The sequence below is a fragment of the Xyrauchen texanus genome, chromosome 44 (genome assembly GCF_025860055.1).
Source record: "Xyrauchen texanus isolate HMW12.3.18 chromosome 44, RBS_HiC_50CHRs, whole genome shotgun sequence".
NCBI lineage: Eukaryota > Metazoa > Chordata > Actinopteri > Cypriniformes > Catostomidae > Xyrauchen > Xyrauchen texanus.
The window spans coordinates 13,225,466-13,244,524 of NC_068319.1; the positions used below are offsets into that span (position 1 = coordinate 13,225,466).

Genomic DNA, 19,059 nt, shown 5'->3' on the forward strand with positions numbered 1-19,059 from the left:
ACCATTAAACTAATTATGTTACCCGTCTGTCACCAGTACCAAATCCTATGACAATCCTCGGGTTATTGTTTATAACCATTCAAATGCAGCTGATAATAGTCCAATTAAAGAGTTTACCCCAAAGTTAAAAAGCGCTCATTTACCCACCCTCATGCAATCCAAGATGTTAGACTTTTTTCTGCATACCACAAACTAAATTTAATACATTAGCCCTGCAGGTTCATACAATGCAAGTGAATGGTGGTCAGGCCTTTAAAGCTCCTAAGATGAAGTCAGTATAAAGCAAAACAAATCCAGGTTTAATCAGTCCTCTGAAGCAACCAGTTGGTTAGGGGTAAAAATGGACCACAATAGTACTGAACTTTGCCATTGCGGTTTCTGGTCAGACCAAGATTTCCCTTCCTAATGATAAACATACTAGATTGCACTATGGGATGTGTACATGGAGCTTATATCTTGTTGCTAAGAGACTGCTGTAAAAGATATTATACATCTACGTCTGTGCTCACCCAAAATCAACTGGATCATTTAATACACTAGATATGGATTATTTATGCAGAATTCTGCTTTTAGTTTAGCATGTCAAAAAGAACAGATCACCATTCACTGGCATTGTATGAACCTACTGAACTCATATTCTAACAATCAGAATGTGTGTTCTGCAAAAGTCATACACATTTGGGATGGCAGGAGAATATTTTAGGATGAACTTTAAGACCTCTTGCATTTATGCTTGGAGAACCCACTCATATCAAAGTGGTTTTAACACTTTGAAGGTAGGCCATGTTCTACACATTACTTAGGAAATGTAGATCCCACACCCTTGTGATACCTAGATACACAAGTTAACTGAGGTAGAACAAATTTAACTGCAGTACTCAAGCAATATAGAAAAGGAAACCAAAACAAGTGAGAACTGGGAAGAAGTCACAATTTTATTAATTTCTTTCAATGCATTGAGGCAGCTGGAGAAGGCTTATGAAATTTACATTTCACACGCCTATAAATGGTTTGTGCATGTAGAAAATCTGTTCCCTGTGATCCTTAATCCCCATTTTTATTAATAGCAACAATCTCTCTGCAAGTTTAAGTCATCAAAACAATCACAAAACAGTAACAATTTTAGACAAATCAAACTACAGAGGGCAACATTACACATTGCTATGGAAATAGCATAGCAGCTTTGGAATGGCTTAGTCAACCTCCTCGATGGTTGGGCCAGAGGATCCACCTCCTGGAGCAGCACCAGCTCCTGAGAAGCCACCAGGCATACCATCAGGCATACCACCTGGCATGCCTCCAGCACCCTGATAAAGCTTGGTGATGATGGGGTTGCATATCTTCTCCAGCTCTTTCTGCTGGTGCTCAAATTCTTCCCTCTCGGCAGTCTGAAAGTATTAAAGGGATATTAAAGTCACACTTCAGGGTTTGCCAAGATAAAAAACAAAGTTTCACAACTGATGGCAAATTTACCTGGTTCTTGTCAAGCCAGCTGATGACTTCGTTGCACTTTTCAAGGATCTTCTGTTTGTCCTCATCGCTGATCTTGCCCTGCAGTTTCTCATCCTCAACAGTGGACTTCATGTTGAAGGCGTAGGACTCCAGACCATTCTTTGAAGATACTTTGTCACGCTGCACATCATCTTCAGACTTGTACTTCTCGGCCTCCTGCACCATGCGCTCAATGTCCTCCTTGCTGAGACGACCTAACAGAAGGACCTCCAGTTAACTAATCTGAAGTGGCACAAGAAGAATCTGGTCTAGTAAGAATGGAGAAAAATCTTACCTTTGTCATTGGTGATTGTGATCTTGTTCTCCTTGCCAGTGCTCTTGTCAACCGCAGACACGTTCATGATGCCGTTGGCATCAATATCAAAGGTGACTTCAATCTGGGGAACACCACGGGGTGCAGGGGGGATTCCAGTGAGCTCAAACTTGCCCAGCAAGTTGTTATCCTTGGTCATTGCACGCTCACCCTCATAGACCTGGACAAATTAGCATGAAGTTAAAATTATATCTAGAAAACCAAATCCTGGTTCCTTGCAGAATCAAATGAGCAGCACTACTAACCTGAATGAGCACGCCAGGCTGGTTATCAGAGTATGTGGTGAAGGTCTGAGTCTGTTTGGTTGGGATGGTGGTATTACGCTTTATGAGTACAGTCATAACACCACCAGCAGTCTCAATTCCAAGGGACAGAGGAGTGACATCAAGCAGCAGCAGGTCCTGAACATTCTCAGACTTGTCACCAGAGAGGATCGCAGCCTGAACAGCTGAAACAGGAGAGAAATTAAAACCTTGGACCGCATCCGCAGCAAAGCAAAGCATTATCAGCACTCGCTCAGACATCCAAGGAAGGTGCTTGGGCCATCTTTGGTTTTTCAACCTCTGGTGGAAACTACGAATGGCAAGGAATCAACTTCATCATAGCGAATGGACATAGGAATAAAAACCTTAATTAACCCACCTGCTCCATAGGCAACTGCCTCATCGGGATTGATGCTCTTGTTGAGCTCTTTGCCATTGAAGTAGTCTTGGAGCAGTTTCTGGATCTTGGGAATGCGAGTGGAACCACCAACCAGGACAATGTCGTGGATCTGAGCCTTGTCCATCTTAGCGTCACGCAGGGACTTCTCAACTGGGTCCAATGTGCCACGGAATAGGTCCGCATTCAGCTCTTCAAATCGTGCCCTGGTGATGGAGGTATAGAAATCGATACCCTCATAGAGGGAGTCAATCTCAATACTGGCCTGAGTGCTGGAGGACAGGGTGCGCTTGGCCCTCTCGCAAGCAGTGCGGAGACGACGAACAGCTCTCTTGTTATCACTGATGTCCTTCTTGTGTTTACGCTTGAACTCTGTGATGAAGTGGTTCACCATGCGGTTGTCGAAGTCTTCACCGCCCAAGTGAGTGTCTCCAGCAGTAGACTTCACCTCGAAAATTCCATCCTCAATGGTGAGGATGGACACGTCGAAGGTGCCACCACCAAGATCAAAGATGAGGACGTTCCTCTCAGCTCCAACCTGTTTAAATGGGGGAAAATTAGAGAGTATATTTTCGCATGTCCATATCAAGTAAATGATATGCTCCCAAATTATTTTCGCTCAGACATCCAAGGAAGGTGCTTGGGCCATCTTTGGTTTTTCAACCTCTGGTGGAAACTACGAATGGCAAGGAATCAACTTCATCATTGCGATTTAAGAACTTAATTTTCTGATACATGTACAAGTGTAACTAACCTTTTTGTCCAAGCCGTAGGCAATAGCAGCAGCAGTTGGCTCATTGATGATACGAAGAACGTTCAAGCCAGAGATGGTTCCAGCATCTTTGGTGGCCTGTCGCTGAGAATCGTTGAAGTAGGCAGGGACTGTGACCACGGCATTGGAAACGGTCTGGAATGACAATGAGGATTCAACTTTAATCAATTTGTAATCAAAAGTTACACTAGCAGTTTAAATTCAGAGTGTGTCGCTCAGACATCCAAGGAAGGTCAAGAAGCCATCTTTGGTATTTAAACCTCTGGTGGAAACTACGAATGGAAAGGAATCAACTTCATCATAGCGAAGCACAGAGTTCAGTAAAATGAGGGGAAAAATAAACTACTCCAAACATCTGAACAATTACTCACCTTTCCCAGATAAGCCTCAGCAATTTCCTTCATTTTGGTGAGAACCATGGAGGAAATCTCCTCAGGGTAGAATGACTTCGTCTCACCCTTGTATTCAACCTGAACTTTGGGACGGGTATTGTCATTGATGACATTAAAAGGCCAGTGCTTCATGTCAGACTGGACAACACCATCATCAAATCGGCGACCAATCAGACGCTTTGCATCTATTGGGAGAGAGCACACACTTAAGGGGCATGAAACAAAAATAAATAAACTCTTCAAATCAATATTCGCTCAGACATCCAAGGAAGGTGCTTGGGCCATCTTTGGTATTTAAACCTCTGGTGGAAACTACGAATGGCAAGGAATCAACTTCATCATAGCGAAAATTCTTCATTTTACATGGAATAGACATGGTAACAAGTGATCACTTACCAAAGACGGTGTTGGTGGGGTTCATGGCGACCTGATTTTTTGCGGCATCTCCGATCAATCTCTCAGAATCGGTGAAGGCTACATAGCTTGGAGTAGTCCTGTTTCCTTGGTCATTAGCAATAATTTCTACTTTTCCATGTTGGAAGACACCCACACAAGAGTAGGTGGTCCCAAGATCAATACCAACAGCTGGTCCCTTAGACATGGTGTCTGAAAAGAAACCGAAAATGTACAACTTTAATACTTTCTGCTCCACAGAAACTAAACAGAATCCCTTATGGGAAGTATTCAACAGATTCCATGACGCACTTCACCAGGCTCCGGTTATACAAGTTTACAATGTACCATAGTTGCATAGTTCCTGAAACTCCACTGTGTACAAATATTTAAGGTCCAGACATTGTCAGAAACAACAGCCTCTTCAGAATAAAATGTCTAAAACTTCTACTCTTTGAAAGTACACGCTTTAAACTTTGCAATGCTCAATATGAGAGAGACCTGATGAATGAAATCACCATATATATATAAAGAAAAAAAATATATGTTGCAATGTAAATGCACAAGTAGAAAAGCAGCCAAACCCAATGAGTAATGATATGCTTAAGACTTGTGCCATTAAATATAGGCCATTCAGTTTCCTTTAAAAGGCCGGTTGGGAACCAAACGAGACGACTCACTGAAAAGAGCAGGAATGCCCATCAATAATGCATCTATAAGCCACTTATTAAAATGAAAGTGGAACGCCCAGCGCACATAGATAGGTCCCGCCTTAGTTTTAAACCAGCCAATCACCTTTAGGATTAAGATATCTCCCATCAATCAATTCGATATCGCGCATGCGCATTAGTTGGTATCCATTGAAATAGCAGCCCGGTTTGAACGGGAATGTTCCAAAGACGGCCGCCGAGTGAACGTTTACCTCAAAAGGGTATTTGTCTGGGACAGTTAACCAAAGTAAAGTAACTTGCGATAGTTGCATGGTTGAATCTCAAGAGGTATAAAATAGCAGTGAACGCTGTAACAGGAAGCTGTTAAGCATGTCCTCCACGTGGTGTTGTGAAACAATAGGCCACAGAACCCCATCTAATAGGGGAGCCTACAAACTTAGCCTAACAGCACAACGCGGTGGTCCCACATTCTATGGTAGTACACTGACGAGACAAGTTTACGTTCTGTTTGAATAGATGTCTGAGGAGACGCTTCAGTACGCTGAATAATCTTAAAGAATTGACCACCTTTCCGCTAATCTTCAACATGTTACACTAAATCGGTTTAATTTACAACGATAAAATAAGTTTGAATAAAATCTTAAAATGTTGCTGTGGCAGGGGTTACAGTAAGGCTCGTTCATTTGTATGATATCCACAAACAAATAGAATTTACTTTCGTAACACGCCAGTTGACCGTTACGCCATGTCCTATGATATAACCGCGGAGGATGATCTCATATATAATACATGAATCAGAGCATGCGGACATGCGTCAGACCACGTGGTTTGAGCTTCTGGGTTTTTCTTGAGGCCTAGTCAAATAACGAAATGTTCACTCAAAAAAACGGACATGAGTGATTAAAAAGTAGTTTAAGAAACCATTAAGTACTAAAACAAATGAATATATTATATAAATGGGGGGGCAAAGTGCCAGTGGCACTTTATATTTTAATATTCGCACAAGAGTTTAGCGGTTTACACAAAATTAGTGAAAACAAGGAATTAAATTAAGGAAAGCGGCATGTACGGTTATAAAAATTTCAAGCAGTGATTAGGCCTGGAGCTCCTTATAAAAGTCGTCCGATATAAAAATTAAAAAAAATGAAGACACATATGCATCCGTATGTTACATTTCAATACAAGACTGTGAAAACAGCCGTGCCAAATAAAAATAGATTTATAGAATATATTAAAACATAATCGATAACGATAGAACAAAGAGCTCCTGAACATACCACGTTGGAGATTTTCGAGATGGATGAAGATGCCGGTCGGAGAGCTGGAATGGTGACAACCGCCTCGCCTTGCTGCTAAGAGAGAAGGATCGATCGTTCTAGAACAGTATTTATAACCGGCAGCTGGGCCAATCAGTTTTCAGATGACGCGCTCTTAGACGGTGAGCACCAATGAAAAATCGCTATACTTCACTATGCCGCACCTCGTGGAAAATAAATCCAAGTGTATGATTGGTAGAAACACCCCAGCCCATCCCCCTCAAGTTTGCCGCAATTGCCGTCAATGCGGAACATATGAATGGATCTCCAAACACAGGAAAACATACCTCGATTCGGAAATGCGACAATGATGCAGCAAAATATAATTATGCTATATAAATGTCTGGTACATGAAAGGAAACGATAAGAGCAAACACACAGTTAAGAAAATGAATGTCAAATGTAGCCCAAAAAGCTCAATGACCTTGGTTTGTAACTGTATGGTCCTTAAAAGTATTTCCTGGCAGTCTATTCCGTATTTATTAGAAGAACAATTTACTTGTAATTGACATGTTCGTGAAATATGCACCTCTCCCCACAATCTTTACTCACCATAGTCTCTTTATTATTATTAAACTATAATAATAATAAAAAAAATACTATAATTTAAAGTGCCCACATTACAATTAAACACTGATTTCATTTAGTGTACATTCAGTATTTTTTTTAATCTAAACTGGCAAAACAATACATTTTATGTATCAACATTACATTCATAAACGATCATACAATTATAAAAAAAGTAAATACAATACAAAAGGCAACCTATATTCAATGCTTATTAACCCCCCCAACAACTGAGCACCATTGTTAATTAAAAACTGTAAAATCAGTTTAGTCTCTTAAGAGGATTTAGATCCAGCTGAATGTTCCTCTAAAGTTCGGTCTCCTTGACGCAAGCGGCTCCCAGTGTGCTACAAGCTGTTCGTGAACTGTCTTCTGTTTCAGTGATCACATCTACTGTAGCATTTGATTTAGCTTCATTCTGTGAAGTTTCTTCCACTCTGTATTCCGTGAAATTTGAGTTCCAAAAACCTGGATAGAAAATCAAGAGAAACAGGAAATATCAATCTTTTGTTTAAACACAAAGAAACTCTTGCGTTCGATTCCCCACGCGCCTATTTATGCTCCTGCCGGTTGGTGCCTATAACGACAACGACAAGTTAGCAATTAGCAATCGCTTTTTTCGAGTTTTGAAATTATTTGTTGCAATTCAAACGTTTTAATGTCGTTAATAAATAATATAGCTTTCTGGTTTGGGACAAGGCTGAGAAATATTTATCATTATTTGTATTTGTTTTTAATGCCTATAAGAGAAATTGAATGGGAATAGCTCGTGCTTTCACGGGATCGGCGCCTGTGTTCGATTCAACAGATTAGTTAAACCTCGTGTGTCAATTAAAATAACATGCTCAGAGGTTCTTAGAGGACAAAATGTCCGTGTCAAAAAACTACCATAATAATCGCATATATTAATATTATTTTCCACTTTCAATTAGTCAATTATTTTAACCAACATCAGTCCTGACCATAACTACCAAATATTCATTTATTTTCAGGATTTTAACCCTTTAAATGCCTGTTTGTTTATACATGTTTTTACACACGCACGCAAACACAAATGTCTCAAAACACACATATAAAACACACTCTGACATCCATACCAACACACCCAAGCATCATTTATTCAATTGGACTACAATGCTCTAAAATACAGCAAACAGAAAATAGGAAAAAAGTATGTACTAGCTCCATAGGCTAAACATAAGAAAAATGGCACCATCTGGTGGAAATATAAAAAAATGTACATTTTGAAGCCAGGGCTTAATATAGAATAACATAGAATGAAAGCATAATATCATAGAATTCATGATATTCTGCTTTAATGACACTGGGATCAACTATTGCAGGTGTGACATTTTTGTCCTTAAGGTCCTGAGTGTAAATATTTTTTGTACACAGTGTATTTTAGATGTACTATAGGTATCTATCTATCTATCTATCTATCTATCTATCTATCTATCTATCTATCTATCTATCTATCTATATATCTATCTATATCTATATATATATATATATATATATATATATATATATATATATATATATCTGATGTCGTTGGCATTAACAGAGCCAAAATGATAGAAAAAGCTAAAATGACAAAGACAAAAATGCCCCATAGGTCACACAAGGTTTAAAGCGGTTTTACCTTGTCTTCTCCTTTCCTTAGACTGCTTATCTTCATGGCTGGATTTTGATTTGTTGCTTTCCTGAGACTGGTCTGATTCTTCATTTTCTGTCATTTAAATTAATGCAATTAATTAACAATTAATGCATGCCTAAAATATTCAGAATATAAATGAAGCTTGAAGTAAGTTATCAAACAATATTATTAATCATGTATTACCTTTTTTCCAGGCTATATGTGCCTTTAGCAATCTGGTCACGAAGAAGATGACAACAATAAGCAAGCAGAAAATAAGACACGTCACCAGCAGGACCAGCAATGGTGAGCTGTATTTTTGAGCATTTCGATTGTCTTTTTCACCTTCGATCTCTATGCCAAAACCTGCAAACATGTCAAATAATCCTGTTATTTACAAATAATTTTTATGCCATTGGAAAGCATCACACAGCCATAAGAAAAAGCCTTTAATTCATGCTTAATTTTTTTGAACAGAAATCATGACTTTTTAATGACGTTCATATAATTGCTTAGAATTGTAAAAAAAAAAAAAACTTTTAAGTTAGGGAAAAAAAATAGGAATTTTGTTTTTGCTAGATTATGTTTATTTTTCATTGTCTTTACCTTGTGTGCTGTCTGAGCTGCCGTTTTTGGTCTGTAGTCCTTCAGTTGAATTGGACTCTGATAAGTTTCTGCTGTGTGCTGAAATGCAAATATAGATTTGAGAACACTTCAGAATTAGCTTCAAAAGATTTAAAATAAACAAAATAAAATATTTGTTAATTCAGTTATGTAATGAGAATAAATTTGGTCTACATAGCTACAGTGCCATATTTTGGCCTCATGTTCATATTGAGGTGTGTTTAGTAACTAACTTTGACTCTGTGTAGTTAATTCACATTTACAAATTAAATTAAATAACACTTACTTATCAAGCTTATCTCTGTGGCTGTAGAAATGTCTTCTACTAAAGCAGACACAAAGCAAACAAATGAATCACTGTTGATAGAAATTACCAACACATTTCAACTTTTAGATGAAGTGAAAAAAGTTAAAATGGTTTATCATTTATTGTATACCTTGCGTGCTGTCTGATTTAGGGCTCTCTCCAGTTGAGAACACTTCATTACTTTCTGAATTTGATGACAATTCCATGTGTGCTGTAATCAGATGGTGTATTTGTTAAAGCAGATGTTGAGGTATAAAATTAAAAAGCCAAAATGAAAGAAAGAAGCAAAACACTTAAAAAGAGCATAACATTTTTCAAAAATGCCTTAAAATGGCTGTGTGCAGTATACTAAAGCTAGGCTACCAGTAGATGGAGACAGATAGTCACAATGGGCAAAAGCAACTTCCATAATTGTTGTTATATCTGAAGCTCTAACACAAAAGCGGTTTTGATTACTTTTTATGCTGTTTTTAAAGTATTCTGCCATTCTCAGACTCTTTTGAGAGACCTAGTGTGTGTTCAAGTTTAGTTTATTTCAAGACATGAAACTGCTTATCCGTAATACTTTATTTCTTCTAATGTCATTTATTCAGGTTTGTCCTAACACAGTTAAAATTAAAATGGGAACTCACCTGTACTGCTAAAGACAGGGGCAGAAGTGACTTTGATCTTTGTCTCGGTTTTTAGTATATCTCTAGTACTGAAAAAGCTTGATATGGAGGCTGTAACAGCTACATGAAAGAGACAATAAAGACAAAATAAGACAATAAAACGTTCCATTAGTCACAAGACATCATTTAAAGTCTGTTTGATCAAATCATATATAAGAATATGAGTTTTATAGTACTATTAATATTTAATAGGTTTATTCTGCATGTGAAAGGTTTTACTTCTCTTTTTCAAAGAAATTGTTGACTTCTCTTATATCATGTGATTGACCACTCTAATGTCAAGCACTTGTTCTCTTTAAAAGGAAACTAACAAATACTCCACAGAATATAAACTTTCCCAATGTAGCACAGCCAGACAAATTCCCCACTACTTTAAGTTCCCTTTTTTAATAATGGCTAATGTCATCCATAGAAATATGCCCCTATTTTTGGAAACATTAATTTGGCATCCATAGTGGTGAGAGTGATGTGGAGGTAAATATAAGGTAAAAGGTTGCACATTTTAAAGTGTCTAGTGATATCTGCTATTTCTGTCTTCCTGGGTGGTTACAATAGTGCGTTTGTGTGTATTTACCATCATTTCCAATGGTGATGATATTCTCCAGTGGCTTTGGGAGAGCTTGGTATTTTGCCAAGCATTTCACCGTAGCTTGCCTGATATGAGTTTTGATTTTTAATACACTAACTGCCACTGACCGGTTGGATCCATAATGCCACAGTGTATTGGGTTGGGCTGTTAGGGGAAACAGAGCATATTGTATATACAGGAATCAGGGCTTTGCATTTATCCTTAGCTGACCTACGAGATAATCCTGGTTCCTCTATTGTCACAAGATACAGTGGAAAGAAAAAGTATGTGAACCCTTTAGAATTAGCTGTTTTCATGCATTCATTGGTCATAAAATGTCTCAGCAATAACCTCAACCAAGAATTTCAGGTAGCTGCAGATTAGATCTGCACATTGTTAAGAAGGAATGTTGGACCATTCTTTCTTACAGAACTGCTTCAGCTCAGTCATATTCTTAGGATGTTTGGTGTGAACAGTTCTATAGAGTTCATTCCACAGCATCTCTATTGGGTTAATGTATGGGCTCTTACTGGGCTACTCCAAAAGCGGTCCAAGCCCCAAAGCAGCCCCAAATCATGATGCTTAACATCATCATGATTAACATCATCAGCCTATGTGGTTCACATACTTTTTCCAACCTACACTGAATGTCGTATTCAATATGTACAAGAACAATACAATAATTTGTGTGTTATTAGTTAAAACAGATTGTGTTTGTTTATTATTGTAATTTAGATTATATTAAGACACATTTATACATATAAATGCAGGTAATTCCCAAGGGTTCACATAATTTCTCTTGCCACTGTATTGGCATTTACTGCAACCAAATGTCAAAAGTCATTGTGTCTGTTTATATATAAATCTATTTATCTGTTTATTTATCTGCCTAACTGTACATTTTTTAACTTTGTATCTTTATGTACTGAATGCCTTTTCTTTAGTTTCTCTTATCTCTCTGTTTCTCTACGTGTCTACCCACTCAGACACTTCTCGTAATCTTACCCTCAATCTCAACCCCACTCAGTACCCAGGACAGTTCGGGTGGGTGGCCATTTGATTCTGTCGAACATTGGATGATAGTTTTATCGCCATGCTTGGCCATTTCTATTTTTGGGGTTCCTGTGATTAGATTGAAGAAAAAGAAGAAAAAAACTTAGCAAATTGTTATTGGTTGTACTTTCATACAAGTGTTATATTAAAAAAAGATGGGGTGTAAACATATTTATACTCACCCAAAACTTTTACTTTGTATTTTTTTATTATGACTTTGTCTTCATACTGTACACATTTGTAAACCCCTTCGTCTTTGAGAGTGACATTAGACACATGAACTGTATATTCTGAGTCGTTTAAAGTAAAGACATTGCTTCTTGGGTCTCTCAGAACTGTGCGTGTACATGAAAGACACAGAGACGTTGCTTAGTTGCGAGATTCAACAGAGGAAATTTATGTGAATGAAATACATTATTCAATCGTTTTCATACAGTATGGAGTTTGCCTTTACCTCTGTGTGTATTGAAGAACATGATGTAGCCTTGAGGATTTCTCCACTCCAAATGCACTTTCTCGCTGGAGTTTTTCCAAAGACATTTCAAAACCAATATGTCACCTTCTGTCACTATAAGTTGCTTTACTGCTGAACATACTCTACCTGTTCAAAATAAAAACAGATGAAGTTTTAATGCTCTAATAAGTTTTAATTCAGCAAAACCTACATCCCTACCATAAACCTTTAACCTAAACCCAAGCGATAGTGTCATAAATAGCAAGTGTGAGATGGAAAATGCTATTGATACTTTCAATTCATTTGTCAACTTGCGCTTTCTTCAGGGCTCTTACCCGGCCTTTTGAATCACAAGTGCAATGCTCTTGAGCTACTGTTTAATTTGATCATGCATAAACAAGCTTGTAAATATAGTTGGTTTTGTAATGCAGATGTTAACCTTACAAGTTATGAGGTATATTAAAAGTGTTTAAATGTCATAAAAAAAAAAGCATTGTGTTTTTTCAACAATATCAGCAAGTTTCTATATAACTGTATTCACAAATATGTAGCCTACTCTTCAGAATGTGTCAGTTTAAAACTGATTTAGTTAGATATGTTGATTACTATTAAAAGCATTGTTGCTACCAAGAGGGCTTAATCTATAAAGATGTACAATAGTTGTTTAATGGAAGAATAGTAGGTTTATCTGGAGGAAGGCAATACCACAGACCCCCTACGCTCTGCTCTGACTCATTTGAGTTGTTCTCACCACTCTCTGGGCTTGTGGGTGAAAGTGAGAGGGGGCTAAATATTTGCATTAGAGTAAAGAGTCAGAGAGAAAAAGCCTTCCATAAGTGGTCTTTGTATTTGCTAGTGTGGTTTGATCTTGCAGCAAGAGAAAACTTGCCACTGTAACACATAAGAGCTACACGTACACACTGGAGCAGGAAACAGTTGTGTTAAGACATTATTCATAGAGGTATAAGTGTCAAACAAATGTAGCTCTAAATCAGGCTATGTGGAGGTGGGATTTTATTTAGTCATATGATAAACTTAACCCTAATGTCTGTGCATTCCTCTGTGGGAGGAGTTAAATTACAGTATAACTTGTGATCATACTTGTTTAATTAAAAATCAGTTTAAAGTTCAATAAATGCTGGATTTGTTTAGCTTTAACTCAGCAAATTTAACTATATGGCAAATTGCTGATCATTTAGAATTTTGAAGTTTATCATTTCACATCAATTATTGCTAATTTTCCCATAAGCTGCCTTTTATTCATTTAGCACACTGCTGAAAATCATTTTAGCATTTACACTGACTGCTGTTTTTTTTAATTATAAGAATATTTCCTCGCTTCTATAACCTAGCTTACTGTAATCAAATGTGCAAGCTCAAAGTAGATAATTCAACCCGACCAATTAAAATCAATAAAATGAGTTGCACATGACTCTCAGACAAGACTGTCAGCCTGATGAACGAATAATGTGAAAAATTATTTCGCCATTCAATATGGCATGAAATACACTGACAAACATTGAAAACAACACAGTACCTTCTCTGTTAACAAAGCCTGCAAAAACGAACCTGCAGGCAACAGGTAAAGACTAACCACAAAACTTCTCTATAAAGCCAGACATGTAGCTTAAACCTTTGTAAACAACATATTTATGTCTTACCTCCTACGATCAACATGAAAATGTGAATTACGATGCTTTGTTTGATCTCCATGCTGTACGAGTAGAACTCTGAAGCTCACTTCCTCTGCTTTGACTGTTTTAAAGAGAGAGGCTTCCATGACATCATGAACTGTCATGGTCTTTCCCTCTTAGTAAATTTATTTGTGAAGTTTCAGGGGCATTTGGTCGAGTCATTGGTTCTCATTCTCATGCCACCTAAACTGACCTCCTTTTGACTTATCTATAGAAAATGACGCATTTTATTCACACTTCAGATCTAATACTAAGGTTATGAAACGATTAACTATACATTCAGTAAATAAATGTATATATATGCCAATATATTTTCCATCTCTTTCTTCATGATTCTTCTACTAGTTTAGCTGAAATTTTAAGACCTGTTTCTAATTGGTCTATACATAATGTACCAGTATCTTAACTGACCATCTCTCTTGACTGGTAGAATGCTTGACAATCAGATGCAACCAGAAACTGAGATTACGGTACACCGATAAGCCAAAACATTATGACCTAAAATGTGTTGGTCCTCTGCGTGCCGCCAAAACAGCACCGACCAACCGAGGCATGGATTCTACAAGACCCCTGAAGGTGTCCTGTGGTCAGGGTTGGGGAGTAACGGAATATATGTAATGGGATTATGTGTTTAAAATACAAAATATTTGTAACTGTATTCCACTACAGTTACAAATTAAATAATTGTTAGAAAAAGTATTAGGATTTCTGAAGAGCATTTTACTGTCATTTATTTCATTTAATATTTAGTCCTTTCAGATGGAAAGCACTTATACATATAATGCGATCCAAATTGCATTTGAACAGCGGTGAAACACTTTCTTATGATGCATTACATTCATACGAGTTTTATGTTTTAAGTTAGTTTAGAGCATGAGAAATAGAAATAAACCTTGTGTAATGAACTGGCCATGGAGACAGTATTAGGATCCATGTGAAGGATGTTTATTAAAAGATCACAAGCAAACAATCCAAATCAACAGGCAAATAGAGGTAGTCGGTAGTAGGGGTAATAACCTTGGATGTTACAGGTAGCGGTTTATGCTGTGATGGTTTATGCTGTTCATTGTATCTCCTCTATGATGTCCCAGCTAATTGGTGCTATGATTACAGGTGGTGGCAGGATGGACCCAGGGTGAGGTTGGAAGTGAGGTGGATCATGTCTGCTGTTCTTGCTGCCAGGGCAGTAAGTGACTGTAAAATTTAATCTGGTGAAAACCAATGACCATCGTGCTTGATGTGGGTTCAATCTCTTGGCTGCCTTTTATATTCAAGATTCTTGTGATTGGAGATAACTTGGAATAGGTGGACTGCCCACTCTAACCAGGGACGCCATTCCTTGAGTGCCGCATTCATGAAAAGTAATTCCTTATTCTTCACATCTTAATTATGTTCATAGGAGTTAAACTTCCTGGAGAAAAAGGCACAAGGGTAAAGCTTGCCTGGTGTTCCGTGACGTTGTGACAGGACCACTTCCCACAATCTGAAGCATCTACCTCAACAACGAAGGGAAGATTGGGGTCAGGATATTTCAGTATCGGAGCAGTCGTGAAGCTTAACTTGAGGGAGATGAAGGCTTGGTATGTGGCATCATTCCATGGCAATTTGCTTGGCTTTCCCTTGAGCAAAGATGTGAGTGGTGCTGCAATGGTAGTGTAATTCCTAATGAAATGGCGATAGAAGTTGGCAAAGAAACCCCTGTAGTTCCTTGAGTTTAGAAGGTAGAGGCCATTCGGTGACCGCCGTGACCTTTGAGACATCCATCTCCACACCTTGATGGCTGATATTGTAACCCAGGAAAGTGGTATGAGAGGTATGGAACTTCTCTGCCTTGACAAATAGTTGGTGTTCCTGGAGATCTGATAAGACTGTCTTGACCTGCTCGATATGTTGTTCCATGTTTTGGGAGTAAAGAATGTCATCAATGTAGGCCACCACACAATGATTCAGTAAGTCTCTGAATATTTAGTTGATAAAGGACTGGAAAACTGAGGGGGCGTAAGAAAGTCCATACGGCATGATCAAATATTCATAGTTCCCCTTGTGATGATGAAAGCAGTCTTCCCCTTCTCGAATCCTGATGAGGTTATAAGCACTTCTTAGATCAAGTTTGGTATAGATCTTGGCGTCGCAGAGTTGTTCAAGGGCTGAGGGGATAAGTGGAAATGGTAACAATATTTTATAGTGACAGAGTTCAGGCCTTGATAGTCGATACAGGGACGTCGATCTCCATCCCTCTTTTCTACGAAAAAGAAACCTGCAGCAGTTGAGGAGGTGGAGGGATGAATGTAACTGGAGGCAAGGGCTTCCTCAATGTAATTCTCCATGGCAAGGGTCTCAGGGCATGACAATGCATAGGCCTTGCTTCTCGGTTGAGCTGTATTGGACAGAAGTTCAATGACACAGTCCCATGGACGATGAGGAGGACGTTGTGTAGCTTTAATTTTACTAAACACTTCACTGAGCTCTGCATGCTCCTTGGGAATCATGGTCTCCTTCTGTGATTTAGGGCTCTCAATACTGGTGATAAGGGAAGGCCTGGAAACAGCAACCTGGAGACAATGATTATGACAGAAACTTGACCAATGTTTGAGATCACCTTGGTTCCAGGATATCGATGGGTCATGGATGGCAAGCCAGGGATGACCCAGAAAAAGAGCACGTCTGGGTGAGTTGATGACAGTGAGATATTCTCTACACGAAAGTCCAATTTTAATGGTTATAGGAACAGTTATGTTTAATTATGCCAGTACCAATAGGTACGTTGTCAACAGTGGTTATACTAATCTTAGGTAAGCATTCAATGGTGGGTATGTTGGGTTCTTGCAAAATCTCCTGATCAATTTGATTAACAGCAGCCCCAGAATCCACTAATGCTGTAACATCTTACATGATCACCAATGGAGATCTCTATAGGCAACAGAAAGTTATTTTAGATGGGTGACATAATGCTCATAGTACTCATGTGATGCCTTGACTCAAGGGAACTGGATTTCTTGTATGAGCATGCAGCATTGAGCTGACTTTGTGAACCACAGTAAAAACAAATGTTTTCGTTGCATCGACGTTCCTCAATGGAAACATGTGTGAGCAACTTGCATGGCATTGGGTGATACATTGGATGCCTGGTCCTGTACTGAGAGGCCGTGAAGCATTCTGAAGCAGGTTATCAGTCTTGATGGCCATAATTTTGTATACAGAAAGATTCGTACCTTCACCCTTGCAGGTCAGTTCTGTCCTGAGTTTCAGGTTAAGCCTTTCACGGAAAACAGTCTTCAGAGTGACATAATTTCACCCACTCTGAGCCGCTAGTGTCCTGAACAGAACAGCATAATCCGCTGCTGATCAATGGGACAGCGAACATCCCCGCTCAACAACTTTTGGATCAACTCCAATGCCCCCCCCCCGCTCAACAACTTTTGGATCAACTCCAATGCCCCCCCGCTCAACAACTTTTGGATCAACTCCACCGCAACACCCCACCCAGCCGCTCCCGCTCAACAACTTTTGGATCAACTCCGCAGCACCAAGACATTAGCAGCAGATCTTTCAAGTCCAGTAAGTTGCGAGGTGGAGCCACCATGGATCGCACTTGTTGATCCAGCACATCCCACAGATGCTCAATCGGATTGAGATCTGGGGAATTTTGAGGCCAGGGCAACACCTTGAACTCTTCATCATGTTCCTCAAAACATTTCCATACAATGTGTGACCGGGCACATTATCCTGCTAAAAGAGGCCATTTCCATGAAGGGGTATACCTGGTCGGCAACAATGTTTAGGTAGGTGGCATGTGTCAAATAGGCGTCAACATGAATGGTTGGACCCAGGGTTTTCCAGCAGAACATTGCCCAGAGCAGCACACCTGCTCCACACCTGCTCCACCTGCTTGTCATCTTCCACAGTACATCCTGGTGCCATCACTTCCCCAAGTAAATCATGCACATGTACACTGCCATCCAAGTGATGTAAAAGAAAACAGGGATCATCGGACCAGGCAACCTTCTTCCTCTGCTCCAAGGTCCAGTTCCAGTTATTTACCACTGCTGACGGGGAGCACCCCAAGCATTAAAATTTCAGAGATGCTTTGACCTAGTCGTCTGGCCATAACAATTTGGCCCTTGTAAAAGTTGCTCAAGTCTTAACTCCTAAAATGGTCAAATGGTTTAAGATCAAAAATGGGCATTTTGCTTGCACTCAACACATTGACTAGAGAACTGATTGTTTGCTTACCATCTGATCTACCAGACCTTGACATGTTGCCTTGTTAGGAGACGATCAACGTGTGAGTGGTCATAATGTTTGGACTCTTTAGTGTATATGTATCTTATATTTATACCTGTATATCTATGTTCTAGAATACTTTATCTTCCTTGCAAACAGAGAAAAACTATAGACAATTCAGATTATTAGAGTTCAACATTAGTGTCAATTGCCTATAACTGAAAATTATTTTACAATTGCATCTCTATGACAGCACCATTGGCAGCTTCATTACAAGTGTTATCACTGTTTGTTGTGATGACACAAAAACAACACAGCATTGGACAGGGACTGGAAAGTCTTTATTTGGTTTGAGGAAAAGAAATCACATGATCACACTACCCACTGACCACTAAAACCACGCGGGCAAGAAACTTCCTTATTTCAAATTCCAAACTAGAGTAAACATCAGACAGTATGTATTATTGGTGATTTAATCGCATAATGTTTAAACCTGCCATATTTGTATGTGCATTAAATTCTGTTTATTATATTGAACACAATATACAGCCATTTATTTGGTACTGACCACCCAAGATGCTGGTCAATAATGATTCAAATATAGGACATTTTATCAAAGATGCTACTATGTGAATGATGCAGCAGTACATTTTAAAAGTCAACTGCAGAGGGCCAGATGCTGAAGGCCAAGATCAGTTATGAGGATAACCAAAGATTATGACATGATTATGAATTTAAGAACTGTGAAGTTTTAACTGCAGTTGCTTAAAAATAACACAGAGAAATCTGAAAAGTGTGCGTTTATAATACATGTATTATGTGGTTGTATTCATGTAAATAAATATATGTTTTGTCTCTCAGAACACTGAGAAGGAATTTGAGTATTTTAAAAGAGAAGGAGGGGCAACATTCACTCTATACGTGAAATTTATGCTTAAACTTTATTTGATTAAAACTTGCATGACCTCGGGGCCTAGGAATGAAGGAATTTGAATATTAGCAGCAAAAATCTTGTAAAGATGTGCAACACTAACAACAAGATTTACACATGCGTCCTCTAGTGGTTGTTGTTGTGAACGTTAAGTTCAATCAACAGCATTTGTGGCCTAATATTTGATTACCACAAAATTTTTATTTCGACTCGTCCCTCCTTTTAATTTCTTATCATTTCTTTTGCTTTTTTCAAAATTAAAGGACGTAAGATTCGAAATTAATTGTTGTGGTTATCAACA

The 19,059-nt window shown here is 38.6% G+C and overlaps 2 protein-coding genes and 4 non-coding genes across 7 annotated transcripts; all 6 read right to left on the reverse strand.

The window, feature by feature from the left end:
* Nucleotides 1-914: 914 nt before the first annotated feature.
* On the reverse strand, nucleotides 915-6,076 carry LOC127636391 (heat shock cognate 71 kDa protein-like). The gene is made up of 9 exons (XM_052116839.1): nucleotides 5,991-6,076; nucleotides 4,046-4,255; nucleotides 3,629-3,834; nucleotides 3,240-3,392; nucleotides 2,468-3,023; nucleotides 2,071-2,273; nucleotides 1,787-1,985; nucleotides 1,474-1,706; nucleotides 915-1,388 (listed from the first exon to the last, which is right to left on the reverse strand). Exons 2-9 carry the CDS (start codon nucleotides 4,248-4,250, stop codon nucleotides 1,194-1,196), a joined length of 1,950 nt encoding a protein of 649 aa, XP_051972799.1. The 5' UTR covers nucleotides 4,251-4,255; nucleotides 5,991-6,076; the 3' UTR covers nucleotides 915-1,193.
* LOC127637142 (small nucleolar RNA SNORD14) lies at nucleotides 2,338-2,433 on the reverse strand. Its single transcript, XR_007969674.1, has one exon. It is a non-coding gene; the product is annotated as a small nucleolar RNA SNORD14 (small nucleolar RNA).
* LOC127637141 (small nucleolar RNA SNORD14) lies at nucleotides 3,101-3,196 on the reverse strand. Its single transcript, XR_007969673.1, has one exon. It is a non-coding gene; the product is annotated as a small nucleolar RNA SNORD14 (small nucleolar RNA).
* Nucleotides 3,469-3,564, reverse strand: LOC127637140 (small nucleolar RNA SNORD14). Its single transcript, XR_007969672.1, has one exon. It is a non-coding gene; the product is annotated as a small nucleolar RNA SNORD14 (small nucleolar RNA).
* LOC127637143 (small nucleolar RNA SNORD14) lies at nucleotides 3,901-3,996 on the reverse strand. Its single transcript, XR_007969675.1, has one exon. It is a non-coding gene; the product is annotated as a small nucleolar RNA SNORD14 (small nucleolar RNA).
* Nucleotides 6,077-6,653: 577 nt separating the features above from the next.
* On the reverse strand, nucleotides 6,654-13,639 carry LOC127636392 (cytotoxic and regulatory T-cell molecule-like). 2 transcript variants are annotated; one of them, XM_052116841.1, is made up of 12 exons: nucleotides 13,571-13,639; nucleotides 11,910-12,056; nucleotides 11,638-11,790; nucleotides 11,408-11,524; nucleotides 10,409-10,567; nucleotides 9,796-9,894; nucleotides 9,294-9,374; nucleotides 9,143-9,178; nucleotides 8,839-8,916; nucleotides 8,437-8,598; nucleotides 8,239-8,325; nucleotides 6,654-7,064 (listed from the first exon to the last, which is right to left on the reverse strand). In XM_052116841.1, exons 1-12 carry the CDS (start codon nucleotides 13,620-13,622, stop codon nucleotides 6,904-6,906), a joined length of 1,332 nt encoding a protein of 443 aa, XP_051972801.1. In that variant the 5' UTR covers nucleotides 13,623-13,639; the 3' UTR covers nucleotides 6,654-6,903. The 2 variants fall into 2 exon arrangements, with proteins under 2 accessions (XP_051972801.1, XP_051972800.1); XM_052116840.1 differs by having other exon boundaries at nucleotides 9,143-9,181.
* Between the last annotated feature and the right edge of the window lie 5,420 nt (nucleotides 13,640-19,059).